The sequence below is a fragment of the Clytia hemisphaerica genome, unplaced genomic scaffold, assembly GCF_902728285.1.
Source record: "Clytia hemisphaerica strain Z4C2 unplaced genomic scaffold, Clytia hemisphaerica genome assembly, whole genome shotgun sequence".
NCBI lineage: Eukaryota > Metazoa > Cnidaria > Hydrozoa > Leptothecata > Clytiidae > Clytia > Clytia hemisphaerica.
The window spans coordinates 335,253-361,556 of NW_027103694.1; the positions used below are offsets into that span (position 1 = coordinate 335,253).

The 26,304-nt window shown below is 35.8% G+C and overlaps 1 protein-coding gene across 1 annotated transcript; it reads right to left on the bottom strand.

Moving 5' to 3' along the window:
- Positions 1-20,182, bottom strand: LOC136803890 (zinc finger protein 541-like). The gene is made up of 14 exons (XM_067060616.1): positions 19,138-20,182; positions 15,354-15,488; positions 8,884-9,160; positions 6,837-7,956; positions 4,416-5,130; positions 3,772-3,982; positions 2,799-2,845; positions 2,427-2,513; positions 2,110-2,213; positions 1,701-1,865; positions 1,447-1,557; positions 1,082-1,233; positions 709-897; positions 1-268 (listed from the first exon to the last, which is right to left on the bottom strand). Exons 1-14 carry the CDS (start codon positions 20,045-20,047, stop codon positions 1-3), a joined length of 4,491 nt encoding a protein of 1,496 aa, XP_066916717.1. The 5' UTR covers positions 20,048-20,182.
- Positions 20,183-26,304: the final 6,122 nt, after the last annotated feature.

Sequence of the window (26,304 nt, forward strand, 5' to 3'; positions counted from 1 at the left end):
TTACGCATGTGCAAAAACAGTCATTGGATTTGAGGGTGGTTGGGGTGGACCAGGGTGTGTCGGTTGCGGCGGGTAGGGCGGCATTGAATGTTCACCAAATTGTTGTTGAAGTTGCTGCTGCTGCTGCTGCTGCTGTCGTTGTTGTTGTTGTAGTTGTTTTTGCTTTTGCTTTGCAGTGGCTTTCGCTGATTTGATAGGTTTATTGTTCTCGTCCCTCTTAACGTGAGTTTTCATGTGCGCTGATCGACTTTTCACTTTGCTGAACACCCTGATAAAGAAAAGAAAGAAATTGGTTAAATATCACATAGTCAAACGGCTCAACTTCAGTAGCTTCAAATTATTCATAGACCCAAGTGTAGCAAAACAAACCAAAAGATTAGTGCCCAGCCAAAATTTTGAAAAATAAAAAATAATACCCCCAGATATTCACTTAAGTGTGCCAAATTTCAGCCAAATCCGACCATTTTAGAAGACTCCAGGCTGTCACCTTAAAGTTTTTGGCGGACAGACGGACAGACAGACAGACAATCTCAGATTCTAGTTCAACTGTAGTTGAGAGTATCAAAAAAAAATTTTCGGGAAAATGACCTCCCCCATTCAAGTTAATTTTTAAGATGAGGAAAAATCGCTTTCTTATTGGTCAAAGAAGTAGGACAAACATTAATCATCTCCATGGAGAATCTTGATACTCCCCGAGTATATTCTTACCTTCCACACACTTTACATTGGAACTGCTGTTGAGGGCCTTCACTCGTGTTCGTGATGATAATGGAGGGGTCGGGCGCCGCCACTTTCTTTTTCTTGGGCGGACTTGGTAAGCCATCACCGGGAGGACGAGGTGAGGAGCCATCTGCTGCTTTCGTTTTTGCTCGTCGCGTATCCGATGGTTTTGTAAAACTGTAAAAGTAAAGAATAAATTAAAAGAAATCCGCAAGGTACAAGGGGAAATAGGTAAGCAAGTCTAATTTCTGATTTAAGCGAATTACTCATATTTCTCCTAATGGTTCAAATTCAAGCAAAAATGCCAATGAAATAAAGCTGGCTTTCTTTTTATAATACTGTCGTCAATTTTATGTCTTACCTTCCACCATGAACTCGAATATGACCATTGAGCGCTTGTCTGGAAACAAAGCGTGCCCGACATTCAGGATAATCACATTCGAATACAGGTTCACGAAGAGTGGATAGCGGTGCAACAGCTGCTGTTGGAGTTGGAGGAACTTCTTCGTCGTCCTAGACAACAAAACATACAAAGGTAAAACATTTAGGATGCCTCAAAAAAATAAAATCAGTCGAGAAAGAAAAAGATAAAGACAAACCTAAATACCTCTTGAAAGTATTTGCATATAAAAAGCAAATTAGACCAAACAATAAGAACTCTTCCCTTGCAAGCCTTGTGTACAACAGCTTTCAAAAAACGATTTGAATTTACAAAGGAAATAATACCTGCTCTGATTCCACTTCAACCATTCGCGTGCGAGCTCGAAAGCTCTCAGGATGCATTGCTTTCCAAAGGTAATAGAACTCCACGCATTGTTGTACAGACTTCGTTTCAACCTGAATAAAAAATCAGAGAAAGGGTAAGTGAACGCTCACGTGTCTAGATATTTCGTCTTGAAAACACTGTCATAATTTCAAAAACCAAAACCCTGTCGTGATTTAGTAGTAAATATTCTGGATATAAAGCCGTTCATCCATACCTCTTTTTGAATACCCATGAAGATTTTGCCTTTCGATCTGTAAGCTTGCCTGAATGCAAGCCTTTCTTTGGCCGTCCAGCGTACTGATCCGGAGTAATGATAATCTGCATTGGGATCGTCTGCTCGTAGAATATGTCTCCGTGAAAGAAGCAGCCTTACAGCTTCCTAAGGGTTAAAATAATAAAAAAAATACATGAATTTCCAAGTGTAACAAAAAAGATTTCTTTGAAAATTGAAAAAAATCTCAAACTTTAACGCATTCTTCTATAACTATTATACAACCCCGAAGTATTAAAAAAATGCTTTTCCCCATTCTTCTTTTTCAATAGAAAGTAAAAAGTCTGACACTAAGAAGCTCATGGAATACGTTTCATTCTTCCTTCAGGGGTTTGGAAAATGTCATTATTACCTTGACATTACCACGTGTCCTTTGTAAGATATGTAAAGCATATTCTTTATTGTTCGATCCACCGTATAAGACGAGAGAACAAGCCATGTCTAAGTAAGCTTCAACTGAAACGAAAAGAAACAAGCATGATATTTTGGGTCAAACATTTTTAAGTTAACAGCCATCAAATTTTTGGTCTATTGGTCTTCTTCAGATTTGTTTCAAATCAGGTATTTTGTGGAGAAAAATTGACTAATTATTATGCGAAACCAAAGTGAGATTTAGTCGAAATAAATCGGTTCAACAGCCTGCATCAAGTTGACCAAAAGAAATCTTACCTTCTTTTTGCTTTTGTTCATCTTCTTTGAGAGGTGACCACATCAGAGATGCACGGTGACTGTCTTTCTGTGCTTCCGTTCGATTTACTAAACATAGGACACAAGAAAATCGATTAAAGGTATACGATAATGTCATTCTTAGCTATCAAAAAATCACATCCTCGTCATCTATATTGCCAATGGTGACTTTTATGAGTCAAGGGGCATTCAACACTTAGACAGTTAAAAGCTATTTTCTTTGGAGCCTGCGATATGCGAGGTTAAATCAAAGTTAGTTACCCAATGTGAGTATATATGAGCTTTTAAGTTAAAGAGGGAGTTGTATCATTTGATCAAATACTGAAATTTCAGGCAAACTAGCAATATACTTACAAACATGAGGAAGAACTGCTTGAAACTCTGGCCCAACATTGATTTTCCTGTAGAAAGCGACATAAGCTAGTTTGATAACATAACTGTTCAGTAATTAAGACCAATCATGAAAAGTGAGACAAATAACTTAACCTGACTATTGGCCTGTGTGAAAGATATTATACACGAATTCCATCCCCATACAAAATAACAACATTATTGAAATTCTTGTATCCAGGTCATGTTGACACAGGATACATATAATTGAATTCTCCTTATAGTATATTAAATTCCACAGTGTTAAATTACATGAAGCTAGCTTGGCACAACTAGAAGTAGCCTGTACCAAACTCTTCTTCGCTGACCGAAAAGATAACGGCAAGTTTTTTCAAAATATAAATAACGCCCGTGGGCGGAGTGGTACAGGCTAAACTAGAAGACGAAAGTCCAATTTGAATTTATCACCGTGACCTCTAGCCCGGGGTCCACTTAGAGCTTTTTTATGGACTTTTTGGTGCTGATAAGTGGCCCGGTAGTATATGGTAATATGCTTTTGCCTAGGCGGACTGTAAAACAGTCCGCCAGATTTTAGTTGTTTTTGGAAGGTAAAAACAGTATGAAGCAATATTTTTATTTGAGAATAAGGGATTACAAATCTGTTAATCGTGTTTGTTTCTTATTTTTGATTATATCCTTCAACTCCAAGTAGTTTTATTGTTATTTGGATTTTTAATTTTTTTTTTCAAAATGGCGACCTCGCCAAATGCTCCTAGTCTACTTGACTGGACTCAGCGTCATGAAAAAATTATCAAAAAGCAAAGTTCAGCCAGAAGTAGACTCTAGTCTACGTGACCTCTCGATCGAAAAAAAATGTTTTAACACCATTTACTTTGATAAAGCCCTGAGATCATTTTCATATTATTCAGAGAGGGAAAAAAGGGAAAACATTAATACCAACAAATACCATGGATACCAACAAAAGTAAGATACTTACGGTTCAGTTGGGTCAGAAGCGACAGTTGTAACGTTTATTTCCTCTTCGTTTGTGGGTGTCACAGTAGAAGGTTCAGCAGAGACAGGTGTTGTTTGTTTCGGCGTTTGCTGTACAACAGATTGCTGCTGTTGTTGAATTTGTTGTTGTTCGAGTTGTTTTAGTTGGAGTTGTTGTTGAGATGTGTTGAGAGGTTGTGGTTCGTTGAAACTCGCTGAAAATGAAGTAAATCATTGCTCGTTGTAATATGTATCACCTATATTCAATCCCGAATAAAGTGAGTGCCTTGAATAAATGGCCCGTGTTTGCAAGGATATTTCTACGCTTTTTTACATCCTAATGAGCTCGGAACTCGTGCACTTTCACTTTCGTCAAAACATTTTCTATCCGTAAGCTGATCATGCAAGAAAAAAATGCTAGAAAAGCCAGAAAAAGAAAATGCAAAAGCGGAAGTTGAGGTTCCTTTTAAAGATTTTAAAATCCAAGCGGCGACCTCAAATGACTAAATAATCATAGTATAAATCGTCCATTTCCTGCACGTATGTTTGAGTAATTTTTGCAACGCGACAATCAACCAGGGAAGGAAAAAAGCTTCGTTTCCAAGCAAGAAAAAAAGGGGAACTAAAAATATGTAATCAGACACTTACAAGAACGCCTTTTGGATAACTGCATTCGCCCTGGCGTATGTGGGGCGTTGGGATGGTGTCTCGGTGCATTGAAGGGTGGATTAAAGAAAATACTTCGCGGACTCAACATGGCAGGTGGAGTGTAAATTCCTTTCGGAAACGCAGCGAAATGACGAGAAGGAGAGATGGTGGTTGGTATTGACCGGTTGTTAACAGCCGGAGGTATTATAATAGGTCCAGGTCGTGGACGTTTTCTGTTTGGAGAAAGAGCTGAACCGCTGGCTAATCCTTCCGCAGTTTCAACTCTTAAATGAGGTGGTTCCGATAGTCTATTATTAAGCTCGTCTCTTGATGTAGGATATCGTGGATCGTAGCGATGAGGTGAATGATCTCTAGTTGACGATAAAGCAGGATGCCTTGAAGTATCGAAGACTTTCGAGTCTAATTCACGACGTTTATTTTCGTAGACATGCGAGGGATGCGCATATTCACGACCTTTAAGTGGGTCCAGATGAGGAGCTGGACGATCGAAAAATCGATTAATGTTATTGTTGTTATTATTGTTTTGATATTTGTGGTTACTTTCACTGGGTTTAAACGGTTCGTCGATGATATTTCGTTCTTTGGTTGGTGTGGGGCGTTTCGCGTAATTGTCATGAACATTGCCTTGTGTGTTATGGTAGTAGCTATTCACTTTAGAATCTTTCTCCATTGTAATCGAGTCATCTTGCATAACCTAAAACGTACAGAAAATTTAAACGTTTTGACTGACGACTTCCAACCATGTTTTGCTTCCAGAAAGAGAAACCAAGAACTGTATAAACACATTAAGGAAGTTCCAAAGAAATCGACCAGGAGCAAAGCTTCTTAAATGTTTTCATCATCACGCTATGACAATTTCAACTGTTAAAAAGCTTCAGTGGAATTCTAAACAAAGACTAGAAGTATCTGACAGAGAGAAAGTTAATGAAAGTATTTTGAAAACAGTATGAAGTATTAAATTGCCAAAGATCTCAATTCATTGAAAATGCAAGAATTGACACGCAACTGAAAGTTACAGTACCTTATGCAAAGCTTGGAATAGTATAAAGTTTTTATTCGATAAGCTTCCAGACATTTCTTGTTTATGAAGAAATCCTACTCGTTACGTTGTTACATTATTCTCTCTTATTTACAATATCAAAAAAACAAAACAAAAACATTACTAAGAAGCTCCCCTCATCAATAACTTCATCACCGTCACCATCAGTGACCAAGGAAGAGCTTTTTAATTAATAGCTCTTTTTGATTGACATCAAAGAAACCAAAATAATTTCTTTTGTTCAACTAAAAAGCTATTACTCAAAAAAGCAATATTTTGACAAATTACTAACAAATCCAAAGCACTTATAAGCAATTAAGTCTGACAAAATTCCCCTGTGCAGATTCAAAGGAGGCAGCTGCAATAGCATTTAGACCGATACTGCTACCTGCAGAAAATCAAGAAAGATCAAATGGGATTTCGCAACTCTTCGCAAAAGAGAAACGATTCATCTCGTGATCACGAATTCTTAGAAAAATCGACTTTGGAGCTGCTCACATAACTAAAGGCTTAAGATTCCGTAAAAACTGCTGACTGCAACGAAAGTTCATTACATACTAACTAAACAGGAAGTTTTAATGAAACCATCAAATAGGGAAAGCTAAAGAAAGAACGAACTAGTAATACGCCTACTACACGTTTTTTATAGGAGCATCCAAAATTTTTGAAGCCGTCGGATGCTCTTAACTTTTTGAGTTTTAAGCCTAAGAATGTTCTTAACATAGTAGCGTGTTATTGTTTTCACCATTTTTGTTAAGCCTTTTGAGCACCTACAAAGAAATCGGCTGTTTTAGAGTCGGCAAAGCCTTAAAATGTTCGTAACTTGTTCTTAACATTTCGGCCACCGAAGCCTGATGTTCTTATAGTTTGTTCTTATAAAAAAAGTGTATCCAATTATTTTTACATCCAGTCTCAACACGAATCCAAATTCTAGCACTTTTTTTAATGACATGGAAATTCCCGAACTAAGCAGCAAACAATAAAGCGAAAAAATTACGTAATGTTTCGTCAATAAAATTAGTAACGAGAAAGTAAATATCATAACAACTACAACGAAACTTAAGCCTGCAGCCTTTCCAAAACAAAAGACAAACATGCTTTTTCCTGTAAATAGGGGAAAAGAACCTAAGAATAAAAACAAATTTTTTAACCCAGCAGCGATACTTGATTTAACTTGATTTCGAAATTTCAAAAAATAAGTATATTTATAAGATTTGTAAAACACTTTTTCAAAAAAACTAAGGGAGTTTTTCTTAGGACCAAGAAATTATCGAAAACTATCTGGGTGCACGTTTTACCAAAAGACATGTAGGACTCTTTATTATTAAACAGACAAGAAACAAATAGAGAGAGATACTTACAGATTGCCATTTAGCATTCGCTGGATGAATCCCATAAATCCCATCTCTGCCTGCATAAGGATGTCTGTCATTCGGTTCCTTGGCTGCAGCTACTGCAATCGCGATAGCATCAGTAGGAGTCTGTGGGTGGTTTGTACGATGATTACCCCTGGGTGGTCCTCCACGACCTCCAGGAAACATACTAAAAATCTGTTCAGGAGGCATATTATGTTGCCCACTTGCCCACATTTGAAGATAAGTGCTGACAGCTTGATGCCTTGCTTCAGCCTCACTTTTAGATATTTTTGAGAATTCTTCATTCTGTTGAGAAGGGTAAGCCCCATGAGGTGAAAGACCGAATGGGTTTCTAATGTTCAATAAATAAGGCATTGTTCCTTGAGCGTTTGTTGGTCTCGGAGGGTGTCCTTGAGGTGTAAGAGATGAGCGAGGAGTTAAACCCGGTGGATAATTATAAGGAGATTCGTGTTTACCGGTTTGACTGGTTGACGTCGGTGGTTTGAAATCTCTTTGAAAATGTTTCCCATATTCTACACGCCTCTCTTCCATTTCTCGTTTATGATTTTCTATATTACTGTAACGATGATTAGCAGCAGAGGATACAACAGTTTTTAGTAAATGACTCGGTAAAGATGCTATCCCTGAAGATTGAGGTGAGATACCTAGTGGAGGAGTCTCTTCTCTTGGCTTAATATATTCGTCTGACTCCTCTCTCGTTCTTCTTTGGAATGGATTTCCATGTTTTCGTTGTTCAATCTCACGAATCATAGCTGGGTCAAGTTGCATATGAGTCTCTTCACCACTACTACTCCGCCTTGTTCTCTGTATTCGTTTTGGTTCAGGTGGGACAACAAGTGGTGCACTAGAAGGTCTTGGTGGCTCTTCTGGAACATGTAGTCTATTCTCTTGTATTTGTGTTTCTCGTTCTTTCCTTTCTTCTGCACTGAGTTCAGGATATAGCATAAGTTTAGGTAAATATCCAGGCGTAGTTCCACCAGGAGGGCTGCTGTGATGACTTTCCAAGTGACGACGAAGTGATCTCATGTCACAATAACTTTTACCACAATCTGCAAAATGACATTCGTGAGGTTTTTTCTCTCTGTGCGTTATCATATGACCATTTCTGAGAACATGAAAAATAAAAACAAATCACTCAGAACAAAAATTTTTAAACGGACACACAGCACACTATCTTTATATTTAATGCGTTCTGTGTATCAAACTATAATTCTGTTTGTCATTTCAAGACAATAAAAAAAGAAACGACATTTTGGACAGCCCATCATAAGTGTAATGTCAAAAAAATTGATTGGAATCTTTTACGTTTATATCAGACATCGTAATACAAAAGTATTACGACAACAAGAAAAAATCATAAAACATCACTCTTCGAACACCATAACTCTCGACAAATTTCATATAATCTGATTAATAAACACTTAAAAAACGATGACACCTTCACAAATCAATTTTTCAACGTAATATACATTACGATTGAAGTGTAGTATATAATTTGTTAATATCTGGAAAAGTACACAACACACACAAAGTTTGAGTCATAGAAAGAGTGAACAAGACTTATGGTGTGGTTACGACTATCAATTGAAAACCAAACAAACATGTTTCATTTTAGAAAAAACTAAACATTGGTTTAGGACTTTACTTCCAACTTAGAATAAAAAACCGTCCTCGCAATGAGTTATGTAAAATTGTGTTTGAGCTTTGTGTGATACCTTCTATATATAAAAGCAAACAATACAAGTTTAAAGACAAGCTTATCTAAACGTCACAGCACATCATATAATTTGTATGGAAGTTAGAAGCTATTAATCCTTTTTAATTGCTTCGAGAAACGCCGCTTTCATTGAGTTATGACCCACAAAGGAAATTACAAATATTACAACTCCTCTATTTAGCCACCAAAGTTTGCATTGCAGACTTCAACTGAATATACTTAGAAGTGGTGAATATCTATCATTTCCTTTTGAACGTCAACTATAATCTTAACCAAAACATTTACAGACACTGAGTAGAAAATTGGGGGACTTACAAATGATCCTGTCGTTTGAAGCCTCTTGAACAAATAGGACATACAAATTTTCTTTCTTCACTGTGTGTCAACTTGTGCTTAACCAAAGCACTTGAACTGCTGAACATTTTGCCACACTGATTACAGACATTATTTGGGTTTTTCCCTTTATCACTTCCAGCTGGGCTGCTTGTTGAAGATAGAGAGTAGGGACTTTGGTGTCCAGGACTTGATGGTCTGTCATTGGCATGTGAAACATTGACGGACAAGAATTGTGTTTGTGGGACGAAAGTTGACCCTGAAAAAGAGAAAAAATAAATAATATAACGATAAACGAAAGTTAGAATCATAGTTTTTAAAATCTGGAGCTCATGAAATTTCATATATATCTGGATTGGGTTTCGAAAAGTTAGTTTTTGAATTGAGTTTTTTGGAAGGTATGGATACAGTATGAACATAAAACCATTTTTTCATCTGCTTTTTAATTTTCTCACAGTAGGAAAGTGACACTTTTGAATAGTTTGATTAGGGTGGTAATAAACAAGTTCTTAGCTCAAATCGTTATTTTATAAAACAATGTTAATCAACTTAGGTGAATTTTTTGCTTTGTTTACAGTTTAACACTGTTGTAAATTCTACAAACACACTTGCTAAGTAAAGGGTATGAAGAAATTTGCAAAGAGAGTATGCAGTGATCCGTGCAGCCGAAAGTACAGTAGAGATAATGAAATTGTAAAACAGGGGTTGCTCTTAGTCAGCATTTAAAACTTGCAGCAAGCAACCTTTAAAACTCTGAGGGAGAATTTGAGGTCTAATTAACACCAATTAAAAAGGCCTGCATTCATTATTCAGAAAATATATTGTAAGTTTTTAAATATGTAAGAGGATAGAAGAAATATATTTGTAACAACAATCTTGAAGGATTAAAAAGAAAAGAATAAACTCAAAATCATACAATTTGTAGCAATATTTCAACAATCGGGGTTCAGACATGAATAAAAAAAGTGGTTTCCCTGAGATTTTGCACAAAATAATGCTTATTCTCCCTGAATATTACTGAAATTTAGTTTTTCCCTTTGAGTTAATGTGCAACTTATATCAAGATTGAAAAAAAATTCAACACAATTGATTGAATTTTGCTGAGAAGGTGACCCCCAGGGAGGCTTTCTTTATTTTTGGAAAAATTTCTTCCTTTAGAAGAAAAGAAAATTCTCCGGACGACGAAAAATTCCGTACTTTTTTATAATACATTTCTTTGACTTGCTTATGTGAAAACCTGGCACACAAACACCACTCGCCTTTGCCTAAGCCCCTAATGTCTCAAGTTGAAGGGGTCACCTAAAATTTTAATCATTAATGCTGAGAAACACCACATTCATAGAGCTATTGAGAATAATGGGCCTGGAATTTCCAAGTTTTTTAAAGCGTGAGGTCCTAATTCAAGTAGTTTTTAACTCAGAAACCCAGGAGGTACTATGTTTACGATATGTCTGGGACGGAGTGCTGCCCGATTTTTGAAAATAGGAAATTTTAGGGTCTGAAATTAAGGAAAAAACTGAAATTTTGTGGATTTTGAAACCCTTACCAGGACTTTTTTCCTAAAACTTAGCCTTTTTAGTGATTAATATTGTTGAGTTTTTGGTTTTATTTATTTAATTTGGAATTATGATTTCTATGACCCTTAGAGGGACTTTGAATGTAAACAAGCTATACTTTTATGGACCTACCTGATAATAAAACTAAACATTTTTGAGAAAATAATTTGACCCAAATTTAGCTAAAACCTTTTCTTTTTAAAAATCTTCAAGTCTTACATTTTAAGGATTACAATTTTGCATCACCGTCAATCAGGAAAAACTAAAGAAGGAATTTCACACAGTCGAAAAAACCCCATTTTTAGGCACTTTTAGTTTTTGGCCCAAATTAGCCAAATTTTTTTCTGGAATCTATCCAGATCTATCAGATGTTAAACAATAACATTTTACATCAAAATCCCCCAAAAAAACAGCTTCAGCCACTTTTAAGAGACACTTGCCCTTTATGCAAAAGATCAGAAAAAAACAAATGAAGCAATTCATAAGTCAAAAAAAAAAAAATTTTCAGGCACTTTTTGGCCCCAAATTGGCTAAAATATTATTTTTTGACTATCTGGTTCCCCCAGATTTCAAACATTTTAGCATTTTTTGTCATTGTCAAAAAATCAGAAAAATTTACCAAGGCAATCAAGAGAAATGGTCATTTTTCCTAAAAATGACAAAAGGGAATTTCCCCAAATAAGAAAATCTATTATTTCCCGGCCAAAACAATTTTCTGCAGAAAAAATGCCTCCAGTCAGTTTATAGAAACCTTGCCCTTTACGTTTATGCATAAAATCAGAAAAAACTAATGAGAAAATTTCATACAAAGTCCAAAAAACCCTTTTTAAGGTAGTTTTTGGCCCAAATTTGCCCAAATGAAGACCACGAAGCAAAGGATCAGTCTTGCTTCAGAAATATAAATGGTTTATAAAGAGGCTCTTTTGTCAGTCCTTTTATTACAGTTGTTAATAACTTTTGCGGGCGTAAAAGACAGAAGCTGCTTTAAAGTGAAACGAGAGTGGCCGATCCTTAGCCGATAAAGAAAGAAGGGGACCAGTAAAAGTGAAATCTTGGCTGCTAAAAAGCTGGTATTTTACAGTTTTATGGTCAATCGGTTTAGACTGGGTATTTAAAATCCCTTGGGGAGTCATATTTTAGTTAAAACTAGTGCCCTAGAAATGAAAAAAACCCTAAAAGTGGTTGCTTTGATAGACAGGCGAAATGCTCAAATTTATGCATTCGAAAGCTGCCATTTTGTTTCCTACTTTTCATACAAACTACACGAAACAAATCAAATTTGTTTTTTGCTTGGTGGAGGTTGAGAATTTGCCACTTTGAACACGAATGGAACAAACGATCAGTGAAAATTTAAGTGCCAACAAGCACTTTTGCCACTTTTAGACACATTTTGAAAAAACAATAAGGAATCTGATGGCACTTGCGGCCCAAATGTGACTCCCCAAGCACAAAAGTCCGATCGGCTAAAGGGCCAAATTGAAAAGTGGTCAACCAAAACACAAAATCAAAAATCTTACAAACAAAATAAGTAGCTGTGATTTTTTTTTTAAATAACCCTTAAATTTTCCAATTTCAACTTTTAAATCAACTGAGTCGCACTTTTAGTCTCTGTAATCAGGTGATTATATCGAAACACAACTAGTGAGGTTTGTCACGGAAGGACAAGTGTCAAAATATAATGGACCTTATTTTAAAAAAATAAATGATTAATCAAAAATGAAATGTTGTTTTAAAACAAGTACACACCCTAGTTAGTTTAATAGGTTTGTTCATTTTGAAATAAGTCAAACAACAAAAAAGTACTGCAAGCAGAAACTTTTTTCAAATATCGAATTCCTTCCGTGACAATTTCAAGACAAAAAGTTTTTTCACCAGTTTTGTGCAAGTACACTATTCTTGATATTATTGCAAGTTCTAACTATTGGTACCCCCTAACAAAAAATGAAATTACATTCCAAAGCAACCTCCTTCATATTCACTTACAAGGTCTGAAATTATTGTCCTTCCGTGACACTTTCACCTTGTCCTTCCGTGACGGATTAAAAATATCTTGTTATTTTTAGAAATCTTGGACTTCAATGGGTCTAATTTATTGCAGGAGAGTGTCCTACGAGGTTTAGAACCATTGGGAACCAGCTCAACCCTGTATGGAGCTCAGAATAAGCTTAACTAAGGCTCCAGTACAGCGCTGTAAGCTTACAGCGTAAGCCCAGGCGGCTCTGGAGGCCTAAAAACCGGTTTTCTGGCAAAACTACTGTTCCTAGCTGGTTCTAAATCCTCTAAATCGCTTCAGCACCATGGAAATATGCTAATTAGAGCCTTTGGAAGTAGCTCACTTGCTTGCAAGGTTGCGTTTTTACGTTTTTTGCTCAAAAAAGCCTTAAAAACGCTTAAATAGAGCTTTTTAAGCGTTTTTAAGCTATTTTAGTGAAAATTTGTCGGTTCTGCCCCCTCCGCTGGACTTCAATGGGTCTAGTCCATTGCAGGGGAGTGTCCTTCAAGGTTTATGACCATTGGGAACCAGCTCAGCCCTGTATGGAGCTCAGAATAAGCTTAAAACTAAGGCTCCAGTACAGTGCTGTAAGCTTACAGCGTAAAGCCCAGGCGGCTCTGGAGGCCTAAAAACCGGTTTTCTGGCAAAACTACTGTTCCTAGCTGGTTCTAAATCCTCTAAATCGCTTCAGCACCATGGAAATATGCTAATTAGAGCCTTTGGAAGTAGCTCACTGGCTTGCAAGGTCGCGTTTTTACGTTTTTTTGCTTAAAAAATATAATCTTTCCTGTAAAATTTCCTAATTATTATCACCATTATAATTGAACAATAAAAATACAGTTCCAAGGTTTTGAAATGAGCTGAATAGTAAAATTGGCTATGATTCATGATATGATGTGTCACTTCACTAGTTTCAGTCAACATTTCTTACGCTATTGCTGATTTTGAAAAATAGGAATTTTTTCCTTCCGTGACGGTGTCCTTCCGTGACACTGACCTTTCTCACTTGCAAAGGCCTGTAGCCATTGAAATTAATTTTTTTTACTCAGTTCTTTTTTCAATGACAAGCAGATAGACATAAGTTTCTTCTGGTGGTATTTTGGTTTTAAAATTTTCTTTAAATTCACAGGAATCTGAATCAGCATACTTTTGTCTTTTTTAATGTCTTTGCTGCGTTCCTTCCGTGACAGAACCTTCAAAGTTCAATTATTCAACGAGGAAAAACTTTTATGAAATTTATTTTGGTTCGGAAGTAGTAGTACTATGAAGGCTTTAATTCAGGACTAATACTAATTTCATTAAGTTTACCATTTTTCAAAAATAGACCAAAAAAGGCTCTGATTTCCTTCCGTGACAGAAACGGGACTTTTCAATTTGGCCCTAAAGCGGGTAAAAGACCGGTCTCATAGCGGGCTAAGTGAAATTTCAAGCGGCCTAACATTTTAGAAGATCGGCCATGAAGCGGCCAATGGAATTTTTCCAAGAACGGCCTCAAGGCCTCTATTAGAGGCTTTTTCTTGATCGAGAGACCGGCCAAGCAGCCAGTGGCCTATTTAGCGGCCAGCAGCTTATTAGCGGCCTCTCTTTGAGTGGTTAAAAGGCCGCTTTAAATGTTTGCCGGTGACCAACGAAAACAAATATAAGCAGAAAAGTATATTTTGCAAAACGATTTAACCACAAGAATGAAGGAAGCAATCTAGAATTCGGCTCATTCCTAAAATTATCTTTATCCGGAAAATTCTGCTGATTGTTGCAAAAAAACATAAATAAAATCGGTAAGTACATATTGCAGATAGACCCATCTTTCAATTCAACCATGGAAAAGAAGGCTTATTCCTGAAAATATCACGAGCTTAGAAGGAAAGTTTTGAAGTAAGAAGTTTCTTTTTCAAACATGTGTGAAATGGAAGAAGACGTCCCTGCTGTCTGTACCTGGTACCCTGGCTGAAAAAATCTTTCTTTGTTCCAAATGTACTTGAAAATGTAAGGAAATTGAAAAACAAAACTAAGAGCCGCTAATGGCCGCTGTTAGCGACTTAAAACTTACTATGTCGCCGCTTCACTGTGGCCGCTTTTAATAAGCGGCCTCGCATCGGCCTTTTTCAATATCCGAGCGACCCAAACGGTAAAAAGACCGGGCAAGTAGAGGCCAAAGAAGAATGGTATTTTTACCGATTGGACTTTTATATACTTCAAATCGCTTGGGGAGTCACAAATGTGAAAAATAGCAACAAAACAATTTCCCCCACTTTGGCTAATAACCAGACAGTTTCATAGTGCGGAAAGGGGTCTGATCCCCCTTTCTTGGCATCCCCCAAACGTTAAAAATGCCTATTCCAAAGGATTTTGGACAAAATAGGTAACAAATATAATGTGAAATATCTTTAGAGAGAGAGGAAAATAATAAACTTCTTTCTTCTTTTTGACTCAGACTTCTCTAACAGAAAACTTCCTTTCATGAAGACCAAAGTTCATAACAGTGCTTGAAAATATTCTACAATATATATATGTAAGACCCCTTCTTTGCTTTCATTTAAATTTCTAACCCTCACCCCTTCTTCATTTTTTCGGAAGGTGTCATAAGGTGTCTTAAGAAAGGGGGGAGGTGTCCGAACTAGGAGTTTTAGATAATTTGTTAGTATGAAATTTTTTTGCATTCACTTTTGTATTGATAGACAATAATGAAGAAAACAGAATCCCAAAGCTTTTGGTCCTAGAATCTAAAATAAGGCCAATTGCTAAAATTTACATGCTTTAATCCCAGTTCTAGGATTGTCCACACAACTGGATTTTCTCAACTTCAGCAGAAGTGCTTTTGAAATTGGTATTTTTTACATATGGCTCATTGGTCTTCATTTTAAAAATGAGTTAATTTCTTTTCCAAAGATAAAATTTATTCATACCTAGATGGCTAGGTCTTTGAGGATTAAATTTATCTTCTTGTTTTTCCATTGAAGGTAATACAGATCGATAACTTGGGTTTCCATAAGTTGGACCATTGGACTTGTTGCGATTTTGGTCCATAGACTTCAAATGGCCTAGAAGTAAAATATAAAAGTAACAATTTAAAAAAGCAATTAATCAATAACAAGTTTCATAGTCTGTTAATATCAGAGCAAATTGTTATTGTATTGAGCACTATTGAGTCCAAACCTCTGCATTTACAAAACATTATAGTCCTGCTGCTGAGGTCGATAAATATTTCATTTCGTGACACGCATCTTAGAACTAACTTTTTTTGGTAGAAACTCACGAATTAGTATATGTAGATTCCAAAATCGAAAAGTTTCCACGATATTATCGTGCAAGTAACGAGTAATTGGGGATTTTTTGCATTTCCAGGCAAAATTGCAAGGCCTGGAAATTCATGCTTTTTGGGGGGTCTTCAAATTAAAAAAAGACCTATATCACATGATAGAGCTCTTCAAACTGAGCAAAAAAATGTATTACACCAAAGTCCCAACTTCTCTAGATCAAAAGTTATGGGCCTAATTGTGGCCAAAAAGGTGTTTAATTTTGCATAAATTAATACAGATTGTGGGGAAATTCCCTGTTTTCCATCCGTTTTTGACCACAAATAGGCCCATAACTTTTGATCTAGAGAAGTTGGGACTTTGGTGTAATACATTTTTTGCTATGTTTGAAGAGCTCTATCATGTGATATAGGTATTTTTTTAATTTGAAGACCCCCCAAAAATCATGCAATTTTGCCTGGAAACGCAAAAAATTGCCAATTACTCGTTACTTGCACGATAATATCGTGGAAACTTTTTGATTTTGGAATGTACATATACTAATTCGTGAGTTTCTACCAAAAAAAGTTAGTTCTAAGATGTGTGGCACGAAAGTTGTTTTCTAGCCACTTTTTTCGATCTCAGCAGCGGGACTATTAGTCAAAGTCTTTATCATGGCACCTTCAGTTATAGCTAAATATCTGTCTCTGAGTCTTTTCTGTAAACTGTTGGCAAGAGAGCTAGATTATACTACTACACTTGCCTTCTCAAAACGTTATGATGTGACACAATATTAAACTTTTTGTAGAAAAAATATTTCTTTTCATCATGAAAACTTCCTTTGGTTTTTAATGAGATAAAGAGAATTCCTAAAAGTCATTGCAAAAAAAATTGCTTCTTGAGATTTTTAAACCAATCAAAATATATCTTCCTGATCTCCATGTTCTTGACAAAACCCATTGTTGGAGTCATCACCATCATTACAAAAAAAGATTCGATTTGGAAAACCAGGGAAAACAGGTTTTCACTGCAAGTAGCCAACCTTCAGTGATGGAAAATTCCTCTCTTTGCAATACATTTTTACCCAATTTTAGAAAAGCAAAGTTTTACTGGGTTCAGTAGGCAAGACAAATAAAAACTCATCTCTCTATTTTCCTCAAAAGATTTATGACACCAATGCCATATTTCTTTTATTGTACTTAATTCTTTGAGCAAAACTAAATATCAATCAGATAAATGTATGACTTGTGTCAAAATTTTGTGTGATCATCAAGGGCCTGATCTGAGCATTAAAAAATCCATCTACAGTTAGAATGTTGAGGAACAATGCAAGGAACCGTAAAGCAGAAAGGTTGCGCTCTTTTCAAAAATATGGAAAAAACAGCCAAATTTCAACCAAAAACAACATCACCTGATAAGATCCTGATCCATGATGAAGATGGAGTGACAACAATCTCAATGTACTGAGCATAATTGTATAAAAATGATGAAAAAATGAGAATTCAATGTCAAAAATGCCAACAAATGCTACATTTTTGCTCTCTGGCAAAAGACCTTGGTAGAAAAGTCCATAATCAAGCAATAGTCAAAAGCTGCACGCACAGCTATAAAGAAATTAAAGTGTGCAAAAGCATAAAGTCAAAAGTGAGAGCGAAAAAAGAATAAACACAATAGTCAAAGATTTACAGGCAAGATGTCAGGAATACAACATCGATAAAAATTGAGTTACTGATCTAATACAGAGCCAATTTTCCACGCTAGAAACAAAACTAACAGCCAAGGTGGAAGAGAAGATGAATAACAAGACTCCAAAAATTCAAACCACAACAGAACAGAACGAAAGAAAAGTTTTGCTGAGACGACTAAAAACATTGATCAATTAAAGCGCAAATAGCATGAAACAGCTACTTTGAAGTTAGAGAATTGATGAACCAATTGAAGAGCAAAGAAAGTTATTGATAGACGCAAATATCATTATCCATTGCATGGGGTAAATGAAAATGAAAGTAAAGAAGATATATTAATTTCGTTAACGAGCTTCTGAATGACGTTAATTTAAAAACTCAACCAACCTATGTCTCTCCTGTTGGAAAAGAATCTAAAGTGCCCAATCAAAGTTGTATTCAAAGGCAGTACAGATTCATGAAGAAGTTGACTGAATTGAAACAACACGAGAAGTACTTGAAATTAAGTATTACTGACGACTTGACAAAAATGGAGAGAGAACAAATCAAGAGTGAAAAAAGAGAGCAGACAAGATGAAAAAAGCCAGATCAAATGAAATGACGATTTTAAATGGAGGGTACGAGGAAGCCCTCATGAAAAATTGTATTTTAAAAAGTTTTTTGTACAAGAACCGTTTAGAGACCCTCGTGTGCCTGAACTGTACTTCTCTATATTAATAAAAATGATAAAAAACTATGAATACCTTCAAAAGGATAAAAGGCGTAGACAGCCAATCAAGCGAATGCCTAATATCAAAGGCGACCTCTCAGACTTTACTGAATCATAAATATAAAAGTTAGAAATTATATCAATAGAGTTTACAAAACCATGCATAACCTGTTATCCTTATAATAATAATAACTTTGTCCAAATTTTATGTTGAAAATAATTTTTGGCTTTCGTCTACATTGAATTAAAATGTTTGAAAAGATCAGTGTTTCAGTCAAATTCTACTGTTTCTAACTACATGGTAACTTTTAGTATACTCAGTTTACATTTACTGAACATCCATATAGGCTTTCATTCTTTTAGCCACAGTTCTAAGCTAATAGTATATAATTTTGATGTTAAAAAGTGTATACTATTAGCTTAGTTGCAAACAAACTTGGTAAAAACATGATCGCCTTCGCTAAAGACTTTTCGTATTCCAAGGCAATAAAAATGACAAATTTTTTCTTTGTTTTGAACGCGCTATTTTATCAAAATAATCAGAAGCAACAAATTGTCGTCTTGATTGTGAGAGAAAATACTAGAATCTGATTGGATGCGATAAGTGTAGTGAAAACTTGTTGAACGGAGGATATAGACTTCACGTCTGACACTCTGGCTATCATTCTTTTAGGAAATAACTAATGTTTTGATTGCATATCACTCTATATCTTAACTGCATTTTAAAACTGGAAAATCTCCCTAGGAAAGTGCAAAAGTACAGAAAAATACAAGAATATCCTTTCCTAGAAAAAAATTAAATCCTTTAACATGGAAGTACATCATCTAAAGCATTTTTATGTGGTCATACCCCTATCTGCAACATGCAAGATAGCCCCTCAGAGTTTTTGTCCAATCATCTTTACATGCATGACTTATAGCTAGAATTAATATGCCTGATCTGGCCTGGTAACATGAACAACATTGCTTAAAAAAGGCTAATATGTATAAGCTGGCTATCCTGGCTCCTTATAAGTATTTGAAAAGCCTGAAGTTTAATATTAAAAGATTCTTAGCTTACCAAGCAATGTTGGTCTTTTTGGTCTAATTTGTGAAGAGGCAGGCTTGCTAGTACTAACTTTATCTCTTTTTATTGTTTCATTGGTTATGTTTTCAGAAGTACAGCTCTGCGTTTTTGAAATTTCTAAGCTGGCATTTTTAGATGGCGATGGTAAAGTTATTCCATTATTTGAAGGTATTTTAGGCTGACTTTTCTGTAGCATGGATAAATAAGTATTCATCTGTTGTGCTGTTACAGCTGCATAATATTGGGGACTTTCAGCAACCTGTATTCCAGAAGTCAAGGTTGCAAATGATGGTAAACTGCTTCCATTCTTATTTTCAACATTAGGAGTGATTACAGGATGACTCCTATTGTGAGAACCATTTTCCTTAGAAATACCATTGAAAGCAATGTTTGTAACAGGAGAAGCATTGTAGGCACTGTTATTAAAAAATTGGCTTTGATGATGAACATTTTGCATTTGATGATAATGTTGCTGTTGCTGAAGGAAAAATTGTTTTCGTAGATTCATTTCCACAAGTGGGGAGATCATTTTTGGCTGATACGCATCTGTGAAGATTGCAGGGTTATAATTATCAGCAGGTTTATTGAGTGGTAGGTGAAGATTTGATAAATTCCTGTCTGCTTGCGAATGCGGAATTAATCCCTGTGGAATCATAGGAGAGTTCATCAAGTTAGGAAATGTCCACCCTGAATCTGGGCTTGGCTTTGAATTATTCAATCCTCTTGAATAAGCTTTTTGCGTTTGAGACTGAGCTGAAAATCTTGTAGATCCGTCGTTCAAGAAATTTTGATTTATATCACCACTGTTATCATTTTGATTTGTCCCTTCCGGTTTTATTTCCTGGTTTGAAATTTTGTCTGCATTCATTTTTTCCACGATTATAAAAATAACTCCATGCACCATGCACAAAATTTTATTATGATATTATAACCATTTCAAACAAAAAGCTCTAATCAGTGACTTGCAACATTGGCTTTTGAAAATTTCAATCACTACTTTAAGTATTAACATTCAAACAAAGCAAGCTAACACTGTGTTGAGCAAAACTTTATTTTCTGCAAGCTGCAAAGTACAAAGCTACCTGGTGACCCCTTGATCATGTAAACAAAACACAACCCAGCAAAAAACATACCGAATGTATTGTAGAGATCAAGACATCAATGATTCATTCAATTTTTCTCACTTAACATTTCCAATTTGTTTGAGTAGTGCATAAACTTTGTGTACAGTTGAGTAGATTATAAGGCACAGAGAGTATCGCTGTTCAAAAGTTTGTTTCCTTTTTTCAACCAGCCCAACATTGAGTTTGTAGTTAAAATAAAGTAATCACCGGACGTTTGCAGTGGGATGTAAATCGCGGACTCACTTTTAACTTTTATTAAGGTTCTAATTTACACGTGCGTGGTAAGCCGAGATTGAACGCGCGTCTGCAAAATGGAATATTAGACGCAACAATCTGGTCTGTAAATTGCGTGACAACACATGAATACAATGATGTAAAAGTCGACTTCCTTCAAAATAACTGGAGCCGTTTACAGAAATGTTGCAAAATGCCATACATAAATGTAGGCTCTAGAGATGCTTTTATAATTGAAGAACATGTTGATGGTTTGCTTTAAAACTACATAAATCAAATACATAATTCTATTGTGCACGCTTAGCTCTAGTTTTTGCAAAATCTAGCTCCAATTTTAGGAGTTATCATTTTGCAGAGACCTGAAAATAATCAGAGAATGCAGTTCTAAGCTGCATCAGAGGATCAAACATAACATCCAAAGTAAATAACCGATTTCCTGGATAGCTGCAGACATTATTTTGTAAGCAGACCATATAAAATGGTGGACGAAGGGCGACATACCTGGTTAAACTTCGTTAATTTTAACAGCAAGTTTTGCAAATTATTCAGCATCAGCTCGACCTGTCAAGATTTTCCTGAGAAATAAAAATCTCATCAATATAATTCACTCAATAATTTACCTTGAGGATGCAGACAAAATATTTTGCAATCTCCAATGTCAACCGTTACACAAATATAAAATCTAGTTAGCTGAATTATTTTGCAAAACACATCAATTTTTTTTTCGATTCATATTGTGTTTCTAATAATCACTTATTTTGCATAGATATTTCGTGAATGGACGGGGGTAGTTGAACAGTGACCTCATAATTATTTAATTTGATTCATATTGAATGATTTGTTCAATGAATTTTGATTTCGATTCACCTAGGAAAAAAATTTCTCAGAAAAAATTAAAGAAATATTAAATCTTGTCTTTGCGAGACGTGTCACAGAATCGTTCATTCATTTGGACAAACACGACCCCCCTGCGCAAGTTTGTTGCCGTGGGAGAGCTGAGAAAATCATTTTACATTCTTTTGCAAACAAAGCGCGAGTACATATGCTAAAAATGTCTAGACATTTCTGAAAGTGTATTCAAATGGGATTGGCCCATGGCGAACCGGAAAGTGCCTCATTCCGTCCATTTTCATTTAAATTAATACGATAACAGTTAATTGATCCTTTCCGGTTTAGAATCAAATAGAATTGACCAATGCATTCAAAAGTTAACCTTAACCTTATAAAGGTGTCCTGATACCTCTAAGGACTCTAAGGGGCCTCAGCTTGGTTTGCATAAGTGATGTGATTGACAGTACGCTGGATCTATGGTTTCAAAAAGGCCGTTCAAGTAGTTTGGATCGCAGACCTCTATAATACTTCTTTCGCTAGAGGATGGGCAGAAGCCTACCATTCCAGAGGAAGGGGTAAGATAAGTGTCACGCTCGTTTTTGACTGGATAACGCTAATTCTGAATCCAAGACCTCTATAGATATACTTATTATACGTAAGAAACTTTTTTCGCTAGAGGATGAGCAGAAGCCTAGGATACCGCCGTTAGGAGCGCAGTCAGTGGCGTTGTGGGAAATTTTTTCTGGGGGGGCCAAAGTCAATTTTTTTAAAGTGGCGCCCCCCCCCCAATTTTCCAAAGTGGTGCCCCAGCCACTAGTTTCTAAACTTTTACTAATTCATTTGCCTAGGCATAATCGGGCATAATGAGGAAGAAAATATTTAGTGGAGAAGAATAGATATATCCGACTAGAAAATTTTTAAAAATCGACTGCCAAGATCACTAGATAAAAATATTTGTTTTATGATTTCAATATTGTTGTCAGCAAATTGGTCTTGGGGCACTGTTAGATTTTCATTTAATAATGCTATATTGTACACAAAAAAACTTGTAAATTAGCTAGATTGCAAAACAGTTACCAATTAACTGTATTGCGAGCGAAGCGAGCGAAAAAAATTGCAATTTTTTTAAAATAATTTCAGTAAAATTGGTCCTGGGCGCAATTTGAGGCGCATTAAGAATGATTTTTGAGATTGGGGCGTTTAAAAAAATCTCTTTTGGCGCCCCTTCAAAAAAGCTCCGCTGGGGGGCCATTGCCCACCGCCCCCCCCTGCCACAACGCCACTGAGCGCAGTGACCCATGCACCATTTGATAGCACCCATACAGTGATGATCTTCTAAGCATATTCTTATCATAGATGTTCTTAATTATAGAGTATATTCTTGTAAAAATATTTTTTGTATGAGAAGGGCGCTGACGGTATTTTTGCGAGCGGAATTCTGAATTATATTTGGGGAGACTCTCAGGACTCCCACTGGGTGTGCCGCTAGTTGAAAAAATGGACCCTTACGACGAGGCTCTCGGACTTTTCCGGAGTGATTCATCATTTGGTTGAAAATCCAAGACCTTATTTATTTACCAGGTATCCTTGCCGCCTTGCCTTTGTATAAGAATAAGGCTTAAAACCCAAATTAGCTAAGGAGTGTAAAGCGTTTTGACGTTTGTTTAAAAACGTATATACCAGGCCAATTTAATTCATTTTACGGATCAAGCTACCCCAAAAAGAACGTCGGTTGGTCGGCGAAAAAATAAAAATAAAAGCAGAATTTCACCTATAAAATATGTCCAAAAAAAGGCAGCAAAAACTATTACCGCATCTTAACAAAAAAAGTCAAAAATTATCTCGAAAGTTTTCATTTTAAGCCCTGAATGTTTTGCCCCCGTAGGTTTAAAAGCACTCGAAAATATTGCTTTTTTATTCCAGCTCTTCACCACACTACGAAAGAAAGTCAAACACATTTTTCGTTCCCAAAACAAAAGCAAAAGCCTGTACTGTTAATCAAGAAAAGCAAAAACTTACACTAGTCATAGCTTTCACTAAATGCCCCCACAGAAAGGTCATGTCATGCACTTATAAAGCTTTTAATGCTTTCAAAATTAAAGCATAAAATATAATCAGGAATAATTGATTAATTTAATTATTTATTGATTGATTGAAAAAAAAATCATATTCCATTACTCTATTAAAATACTTGAAAAATTCATGCAGCTTGACAATTTAATAAATATTCAAGGAAAGGCTGGAAAACCTTCTCAAAAACATATTTCGAAAATCATGGTATCATTATGTTACTGACTTTCACATCTCCTTGTTTGTTTGTTTTTTCTTACAACAATATATGTCATGATCATTCACTAAATAGACCTTTTCCGATAATGCTGCAGACATCTTAGATTGTAGGCAAAATATATAGCGGTGAATAAATCAACAAGGTAACCAATCAGAAATAGTTTGTTTATTTTTCATTGGCTGCTATATATTTCAACAATTCTCTATTGCTACTTTGCCTAATAAACAATAGTAAGATGATAAGATGATACTGCGTATAAAATTTATCAAAAAGTTCTGCGCCATCTGAAATAGACCAATCCTAGTTAAGGCCCGGGCTCCACTTGCGTACGCTGTGATTGCAGTCAAAAGAAATCAGCAAAGAAGTCAATGAATCAGCTCATCATCATAACCAGTCTGCCATTTTGTTTGTTTTGATTTACACAAGTAATATTGTAATTCGTGTTATGGTGTAATACTTTTTCTATAATTTGCATTTATAACACTCGCTTCAGCTTTTCAATGCTAAATCAAAACTAATAAAATGTAATACGCAATAATGGTAATAGCATATAACGTATAATATGAAAATATGTATAACATCTACCGCTGTATAATTTACCGCCATATTTTTGCGGAACACTTAATTGGCCGGAAAGCCGATTACGACAAACAAAAACAATTCGCAAAAAATCGAGATTCCAGTCCAATATATTGCGTGAAGCTATGAGTGCCTCCTCAGTCGCTACGCTCCTTGCGGGGGCAAAAACATTGACAGCTCGATCAACACAACAAAAAGCACACTGCTTCATCTTGTCAATTTTGTTCATATGAAGCTTCGTTTGTGAATGCATGCAAAACGATGAGATGAGATCCATTGTGACAGGCTCTGAGTTTCCAAATCACACACGACACAAATCAAGCGTGACTGGTGTAGTCAAATCAAAACATTCGAAAGAAATAAAAAAGCGTTCGAAACGTCACATTTCATTCGATTTAAACTTCCCGCCATGCACTTTACTAGATTCTAGTCCTCCTCATTACATGCGCTTCGACGATTTTGAAAGGTTCGATTTGAAAAATCAACTCCCTCCAGTATCTATATAACTATATAGCAGGTTTGTCAGGTAGAATTAGTTGAAATTTCACCACACCCCGGACAAAATTGCCATCAAGCTGAAAATTGACACAGATGTTCTTTTATTTTAGGGTATTACTGAGTTACCAAAAAAAGCCCCATCAATGGACAAGGGAAACCACTTTTTCGGGCAGTTTAAAACCGGACATGTCCGGAAAAAAGTTGATACTTTTACTCGCGTCGTGGATAAAGCATATCTCAAAAATATCATCGACGCTTTTAAAAAAGAGCCAGTGATAGAGAATGATAACATAAAGATCTGTGTATTATTTCGAAAAGATTGATTCCAAAATCAAAAAGTTTCCACGATATTATCGTGCAAGTAACGAGTAATTGGCGAGTTTTTGCGTTTCCAGGCAAAATTGCATGATTTTTGGGGGTCTTCAAATTAAAAAAAGACCTGTATCACATGATAGAGCTCTTCAAACTGAGCAAAAAAGTGTATTATACACCAAAGTCCCAACTTCTCTAGATCAAAAGTTATGGGCGTATTTGCGGTCAAAAATGGTGTTTAAATTTGCATAACTTATTATTGGAACTAATTTTCGCGGGAACTAATTTTCGCGGTCGAAAAAAAATATCCGGAAAATTGCATTTCGCGCGGGGTTTAATTTTCGCGCTTTTTTCCATTCTGGAATTTTCGCAGGTTTTAATTTTCGCAGTTTTGCCCTTTTTTGGACAAATTTCTTTCATTTTTTTCCTAGGGATTTTTCAAATTTTTCGATAAAATTGGAAAAAAATTGTATTTCGCAGGAATTAATTTTCGCGGTTTTCAGCTCTCAAAATTTTTCACGGGATCAAATTTTCGCGATTTTGACGAAAAACCGCGAAAAACGCTAAAATTAAAACCCGCGAAAATTTACCGAGAGTATCACAGCGCGAATAAATTCGATGTTAATATTTTCTTTTTGAAAACTTGACCTCTGATACTCAGGGTAGCGAAAATTAGTTCCAATAAGGTAAATTAATGCAGATTGTGGGGAAATTCCCTGTTTTCCACCAGTTTTTGACCACAAATAGGCCAATAAATTTTGGTCTAGAGATGTTGGCGAGGATGTTGGGACTTTGATTTTGGAATCTACATATACTAATTCGTGAGTTTCCACCAAAAAAAGTTAGTTCTAAGATGTGTGTCACGAAATGAAACATTTATCGACCTCAGCAGCGGGACTGTTTTTCTTAAAATTGTTTTACTATTTCTTTTGACTTTGAGTATATTTACCAATTAGCCAATTTCCATGGCTAAGATAAAAAGATATGGACTGAATTTACTGACATAAAACGGCTTCTCAATAATAATTCCTTGCCTGAGCTCTTTTAAGACCCCCTAAATTCAAAAGCCCCCTTAAAACGCTATTTACCTCTTCATTCCATAAACCGGATGTTGAGGAGCACGAAAATTATATAGAAAATTACTACCCCTCTAGGTTCGCACTACTCGGAACTTCAGAAGCTGGTCTAAAAACAGACCTCCGTGTTTCTATTTTTAGTAACAGAGAGAGGTCAAATCCCGGCTTTTTTCTGGTGTTTCCGCTAGAAAAATGACTTACGCATATCAAGAATACT